This window comes from Protobothrops mucrosquamatus, unplaced genomic scaffold (assembly GCF_001527695.2).
Source record: "Protobothrops mucrosquamatus isolate PMUCROS unplaced genomic scaffold, P.Mucros_1.0 scaffold5030, whole genome shotgun sequence".
In the NCBI taxonomy this organism is placed as follows: Eukaryota; Metazoa; Chordata; class Lepidosauria; order Squamata; family Viperidae; genus Protobothrops; species Protobothrops mucrosquamatus.
In genome coordinates this window covers 11,978-19,468 of record NW_015390907.1, presented here as the reverse complement: position 1 = coordinate 19,468, position 7,491 = coordinate 11,978, and the positions used below count along the sequence as shown (strand labels likewise).

The window sequence follows — 7,491 nt, the reverse complement described above, 5'->3', positions numbered from 1 at the left end:
CTGGGAGTTGAAGTCCACAGCTCTTAAAGTTGCCAAGCTTGGACAACCCGGATCTCAAGTCTCCAAATGTGCTCACGTGGCCGGAGGCGGAGCGGCCATCAAAAACTTGGAATCCAGGTCGTATCTTTTGCGAGAGGGTCCACGCTAACTTCCGGCCAGTCATAAGTGGAGGACTCTTGTAAAATCAGTCGTAAAGACGCGGCTTTTTTCGGGTCTTCCCCCTTTAATGGAGCTGTCTTCCCCCCCCCCCACCCCGTGGCAGGTGGCAGAAGGCATGGCCTTCATCGAGCAGAGGAACTACATCCATCGTGACCTCAGAGCCGCCAACATCTTGGTGTCGGCACTCCTGGTGTGCAAGATTGCGGACTTTGGCTTGGCCCGTGTGATCGAGGACAACGAGTACACCGCTCGGGAAGGTAACGAAGCCCGTACCCTTAGTGTGTGCATCCTCCACGTTGATGGACAATGTAGATTTGACTTTACGCCTTTCCTCCCCAATTGGAGCGCCTGGAGATCAGGGGTCCTCAAATTTGGCCACTTTAAGACTTGTGGACTTCAAGTCCCAGAATTCCCCAGCCAGCCATGCTGGCTGGGGAATTCTGGGACTTGAAGTCCACAAGTCTTAAAGTGGCCAAGTTTGGAGAGTTGCTGACTGGGGAATTCTGGAAGTTGAAGCCTCTTCTTAAAAACCTGCCAGTGATGGAGCACCCACGATTTCTGGTGGCCAGCTGTTCCACTGGTTAATTGTGCTCACTGTCAGGACGTTTCTCCTTAATTCCAGGTTGCTTCTCTCTTTGGTCAGTTTCCAAGCATTGTTTCTCGTCCTTCCCTCTGGTGCTTTGGAGAATAGTTTGACCCCCTCCTCTTTGGGGCAGCCCCTCAAATACTGGAACGCTGCTATCACGTCTCCCCTATTTCTTCTTTTCTTTAGACCGGCCAAATCGAAAGTCCCGCAGCCGTTCTTCGTATGTTTTAGTCTCCAGGCCTTGGATCATCTTAGTTGCTCTTCTTTGCACTTTTTCCAAGGTCTCAACATCTTTTTTTGTGATATAGTGACCAGAATTGCTTGCAGTATTCCAGGTGTGGTCTCCCTAAGGCGGGACTCGAACCCAGCGTCCCCCACTCTCTGCCTGCTACCTTCAGCACGAAACCAAACCGATAACATTAGTTGTTGCCAGCTGCCGTTTCCAGGCTCAATCTAACTATCTTGTTTTTGGATTCTGGGCAGGTGCCAAGTTCCCCATCAAGTGGACAGCCCCTGAAGCCATCAACTATGGGTCCTTCACCATAAAGTCCGACGTGTGGTCCTTCGGCATCTTGCTGATGGAGATCATCACCTACGGGCGGACCCCGTATCCAGGTATGTAGCAGGAAAGCTTGACCTTGCCTAGGAAACGGTCAAGATGGCCTCCCTTCTTCGGTTTAATCCAGCAAGACTCTAATAATAATAATAATGATAATGATAATGATGATAATGATAATGATAATGATAATGATAATGATAATGATAATAATACGAGAAAGAACTGGAGAAGATGACAAAATACAGAGACCTACAAATAGAAATAGAAAGACTGTGGCAAAGGCAAGCAAGGGTGGTACCAATAGTAATAGGCGCCTTGGGTACAATCCCAAAACAACTGGAGCACCACTTGGACACCATTATCGGCATTGACAAATTCGCCATTAGTCAATTGCAAAAGGCGGCCTTACTAGGAACTGCTTCCATCCTGCGACGAGATCTGTAATACCATCAAACATCCACATCTGCCTATCCCAGGTCCTTGGGAAGGACTCGATAGGTAGACAAAATGCCAAATCCAGTCTGAACATCTGGCTGACTGTGCGATGATCCNATTGACAAATTCGCCATTAGTCAATTGCAAAAGGCGGCCTTACTAGGAACTGCTTCCATCCTGCGACGAGATCTGTAATACCATCAAACATCCACATCTGCCTATCCCAGGTCCTTGGGAAGGACTCGATAGGTAGACAAAATGCCAAATCCAGTCTGAACATCTGGCTGACTGTGCGATGATCCATAATAATAATAATCATCATCATCATCATCTATATCTATCTATATAAATAAAAATGTAAATGTTCGTTTGTTCAAAATCTTAAATCTCCAAAAGTTCTCCACCGATTGCTTTGAAATTTTGACACAACGTTGCATTCGAATACGCGCGTGTTTCTATATACCTGTATTATATAGATGTCACACCTGTGACAGGTAAAAATATGCTTTTTAAAAAAAACAGCACCATCTGTTGGACGCTTTGAAATTGCCATTGAACATGCAATTCATTGAAACTCCCACGTGCAACATTTCCAAAGCATCCAGCATGAGAAAAGTATTGCAGAAATGCAAACTTATTGTTTGGGATGAATGCACAATGGCGCATTGAGACTGAGCCACAGCAACACGTGGCCGGGTACAGCTAGTAGTAGTAGTAGTAGTAGTAGTAGTAGTAGTAGTAATAATAATAATAGTAGTAGTAGTAGTAGTAGTAATAATAATAGTAGTAATAATAGTAACAACAACAACAACAACAACAATAATAATAATAATAATAGTGGACGTGGCAGTGCCTGGAGACAGCAGAATAGACGAGAAAGAACTGGAGAAGATAACAAAATACAAAGACCTACAAATAGAAATAGAATGACTGTGGCAAAGGCAAGCAAGGGTGCTACCAATAGTAATAGGCACCTTGGGTGCAATCCCAAAACAACTGAGCACCACTTTAACACCATCATCGGCATTGACAAATTCGCCATTAGTCAATTGCAAAAGGCGGCCTTACTAGGAACCGCTTCCATCCTGCGACGATATCTGTAATACCATCAAACATCCACATCTGCCCATCCCAGGTCCTTGGGAAGGACTCGATAGGTAGACAAAATGCCAAATCCAGTCTGAACATCTGGCTGACTGTGCGATGATCAATAATAATAATAATAATAATAGTAATAACAACAACAACAACAACAAGAATAAGAATAAGAATAAGAATAAAGTTGGGACCTTGGAGGTCATCTAGTCCAACCCCCTGCTCAGGCAGGAAACCCTATAGCCATTTGTCTGAAATGGCTATAGGGTTTCCTGCCTGAGCAGGGGGTTGGATTAGAAGACCTCCAAGGTCCCTTCCAACTTTATTATTATTGATCATCACACAGTCAGCCAGATGTTCAGACTGGATTTGGCATTTTTGTCTACCTATCGAGTCCTTAACAAGCACCTGGGATAGAAGCTGAAGAAACAGGGGACCACCTGGTACACTGCTGCAAGAAGATCGCACAGACTGACTACAAGCAGCGGCATGACAAAGTAGCAACAATGGTGCATTGGAAGATCTGCAAGAAATATCATTTGCCTGTAAGCAAGAACTGGTGGGATCATAAAATAGAGAAAGTCATAGAAAATGATAAAATTAAACTGCTCTGGGACTTCAGAATTCAAACAGACACCTGCACCTACCACATAACACCCCGGACTTAACAATTGTCGATAAGAAAGACAAAAAAGTCTCGATAGTGGACGTGGCAGTGCCTGGAGACAACAGAATAGACGAGAAAGAACTGGAGAAGATAACAAAATGCAAAGACCTACAAATAGAAATAGAAAGACTGTGGCAAAGGCAAACAAGGGTAGTACCAATAGTCATAGGCGCCTTGGGTGCAATCCCAAAACAACTGGAGCACCACTTGGACACCATCATCGGCATTGACAAATTCGCCATTAGTCAATTGCAAAAGGCGGCCTTCCTAGGAACCGCTTCCATCCTGCGACGAGATCTGTAATACCAGCAAACATAGTTCCCCCATGCTGGCTCAGGAATTCTGGGAGTTGAAGTCCACGAGTCATGAAGGGGCCAAGGTTGCCTACCCCTGGTCTAGTCCATCCTCAGCCACAGTCAGTTTTGGTCAAGGAGGCCGATGGGGAGATAGGTGAAATAATATAATACACTGCCTTCAGCTGGGTCAGGAGTAGGCAACCTTGGCCCTTTTATGACTGGTGGACTTCAACTCCCAGAATTCCTGAGCCAGCATGGCTCAGCTTGGAAACCTCTCCCTTTCCCCTCAGCATGGCTGGCTCAGGAATTCTGGGAGTTGAAGTCCACAAGTCATAAAAGAGCCAAGGTTGCCTACCCCTGATCTAATCTGTCGCAAAAAGGCTCAAAAAAATATCCTTGATGAAACAATGCACGTTTTGTCCCTTGGAGAGGAAGCAGGTGGCAACACATGCCTTGCAACACAAGTACAAAGGGTGGCCACAAGTACAGATGCTGCCCCACACATTTCCCCATTTGGCTAAGGTTGCTTAGGAACGGACGTCTACAATCCTGGTGTACAAGATGGAAAGTCCCTTTAAAAATGTTCATACTTTTTAAAGTTTTCAGCGGAAAGAGGATTGGTTTGTAGGTCCTTTGAAAGCTGTTGAGACTCTAGGAAGAGTACAGAGAAGAGCAACAAAGATGATTAGGGGACTGGAGGCTAAAACATATAAGGAACGGTTGCTGGAATTGGATATGTCTAGTTTAATGAAGAGAAGGACGAGGGGGGACATGATAGCCGCCTTCCAATATCTCAGGGGCTGCCCCAAAGAAGAGGGAGTCAAGCTATTCTCCAAAGCACCTGAAGAAGGCAGGACAAGAAGCAACGGATGGAAACTAACCAAGGAGAAAAGCAACCTAGAACTAAGGAGAAACTTCCTGACAGTGAGGACAATTAACCAGTGGAACAACCTGCCTCCAGAAGTGGTGAATGCTCCAACACTGGAAGTTTTTAAGAAGAGACTGGACAGACATTTGTCTGAAATGGTATAGGGTTTCCTGCCTGAGCAGGGGGTTGGACTAGATGACCTCCAAGATCCCTTCCAACTTTATTATTATTATTATTATTATTATTATTATTATTATTATTATTATTATTATTATTATTATTATTATTATTATTATTATTATTATTATTATTATGCCAAGTGGACGACACCACAGCGTGTCCAGTGTGTACGAAACACACATTATTGCAGCACGCAATTTCCATAACAACAAGCTACTGTGGTGGGCCAACGTTCGCTCCTGTACGCTTTGCAAGGCAAAGTTGCCACCATAAATAGGATTTTAATATTCTGTTTCTTAAGGCTTCCTCTTCTAATTCTCATTTCCAACTGAGATCTCAGAATCTCTAAAGGAACACACCACCTTGGACTTTTCCCAAACGTTCTTGTACTACAGTCCTCGAGTTATGGACGTAATGGGGCCTGCCCAACATGGTCATATTCGTAATGGTCATAAAATGGTCATCATCTCTAGAAGGGAGTGGGGGCTTGCGGGGAGGAGGAGGAGGAGGAGGATGGGGTCCTTGGTGCTTTCTGAGACTGGCTGTTTTCTGGTAGACATTTCATGACCCAACTAGGGAACATCATCAGTGTTAGAAGGGAGTGGGGTTTGTGGAGAGGAGGAAGAGGAGGAGGAGAGGAAAAGGAGGAGCAGGAGGAGGAAGAGGACTGTGCAGTTCCTGGTGCTCTTTGAGCTGGGTGGTTTCCTTGCAGATGTTTCATGACCCAACTAGGGAACATCATCAGGGCTAGAAGGGAGTGGGATTTGTGGAGAGGAGGAGGAGGAGGAGGAAGCAGGAGGAGGAGGAGGAAGCAGAAGGAGAAGAAGGAGGGGAAGGAGGACTGTGGGGTCCTTCATGTTCTCTGAGCTTGGTTGTTTTCTTGTAGGCATTACATGCACTGATGGTGCTACATAGTTGGGTAACAAAACATCTGCAAGAAAATTACTAAGCTCAGAGAGCATCAAGGACCCTACAGTCCTCCTCCTCCTCCTCCTCCTCCTCCTCCTCTTCCCCCTCCTCTCTGCAAATGCCACTCCCTTCTAGCACTGATGACATTACCTAGTTGCGTAATGAAATGTCTGCAAGAAAACTACTAAGCTCAGAGAGCATCAAAGACCCTACAGTCCCTCCTCCTCCTCCTCCTCCTCCTCCTCCTCCTCCTCCTCTTCCCCCTCCTCTCTGCAAATGCCACTCCCTTCTAGCACTGATGACGTTACCTAGTTGCGTAATGAAACGTTTGCAAGAAATCAACCAAGCTCAGAGCACCAAGGATCCAACAGTCCTCCTCCTCCTCCTCCTCCTCCTCCTCCTCCTCTTCCTCCAACCCCTTCTAGCCCTGATGATGTTACCTAGCTGAGTAATGAAACGTCTGCAGGAAAACAATCAGAGAGCACCAAGGCCCCCACGAGTTCACGGCCAGCCTGACTGTGCCAATGATTCCGCTCCCTTTAGGACCCCTGACAAGTCTGCATGACGTGGTGTGTGTGTGTGTGTGTGTGTGTGCCTCATTACCTGCAGGAATCCCCTTCCCCATGTTCTCCTTTTCTCTTCTCTTGATATTTTCCGAGCTGGGTTGCGCCTCAGGATGTCCCACCCGTCTCCTTCTTTGCCCAATTCAGGGAGGACAAACCTGGAAGTGATGCGCGCCCTCGAGCGTGGCTACCGGATGCCACGTCCCCAGGGCTGCCCGCAGGAGCTCTACGAGATCATGTTGAGATGTTGGAAGGAGAAACCGGAGGATCGGCCCACCTTTGAGTACATCCAGAGCATCCTGGAGGACTTTTTCACCGGCACGGAAAAGCAGTACCAACAGCAGCCTTAGAAGGGATGCGTGGCTACCCCGGCGTTGCCAGCGTGCCTGCTGTCCCATGAGGCCAGGGAGGTGGAAGTTTTCGGCGTGGAGAATCTGTGGTTTAGAGGCCAGAGACTTTTTTCCTACCTGCAAATGTGGCTCATAGACTGGTTCGCAAGCCCAGTTGGGTTAAGAACTGAATGAAGCAATCTCTTTGCTCTTCGCTGCAAACGAATCAGACTGCAGTCAGCAGAAACCGCTTCAAAAAATGGAAGAGATTTTATCCTAATGGCTGTTGCGAAGCCACAGCATTATGGTGGAAGTTCCTGGGGTGTGTGTGTGTGTCATAGAAAGCGTGTGTCCGTACGAGAGAAATTGTGTGTGTATATATGAGGGAGAGAGAGAGAGAGAGAGAGAGAGAGAGAGAGAGAGAGAGAGAGAGAGAGAGAGAGAGAGAGAGAGAGAGAGAGANNNNGAGGGGGAGAGGGGGAGAGGGGGAGAGAGAGAGAGAGAGAGAGAGAGAGAGAGAGAGAGAGAGAGAGAGAGAGAGAGAGAGAGAGATATGAAAGATAAATGATAGAGATGATAGAGAGGGAGAGGAAAGAGAGAGAAAGAGAGGGGGAGAGGAAAGAGAAAGGAAAGAGAAAGAGAGAGGGAGAGGAAAGAGAGAAAGAGAGAGGAAAAAGAGAGAAAGAGGGAGAGTTAGATAATATAGAGATGAAAGATAAATGATAAATAGAGATGATAGAGAGAGGGAGGGAGAGGAAAGAGAAAAAGAGGGAGAGGAAAGTGAGAGGAAAGAGAGAAAGAGGGAGAGAGGGAGAGGAAAGAGAAAGAGAGAGGAAAGAGAGAAA

General features: G+C 46.4%; 1 protein-coding gene across 1 annotated transcript in view; it reads left to right on the top strand.

Annotated features, from left to right (window-relative positions):
* The window catches only part of HCK (HCK proto-oncogene, Src family tyrosine kinase), a gene marked incomplete at its 5' end in the record, with an annotated part of 18,998 nt that extends 12,023 nt beyond the window's left edge, over positions 1-6,975 (top strand). Inside the window, 3 exons of the mRNA XM_015828860.1 lie at positions 263-416; positions 1,229-1,360; positions 6,465-6,975. Coding sequence (XP_015684346.1) covers positions 263-416; positions 1,229-1,360; positions 6,465-6,667 — 489 coding nt within the window. The remainder of the gene's footprint in view (positions 1-262; positions 417-1,228; positions 1,361-6,464) is intronic.
* Between the last annotated feature and the right edge of the window lie 516 nt (positions 6,976-7,491).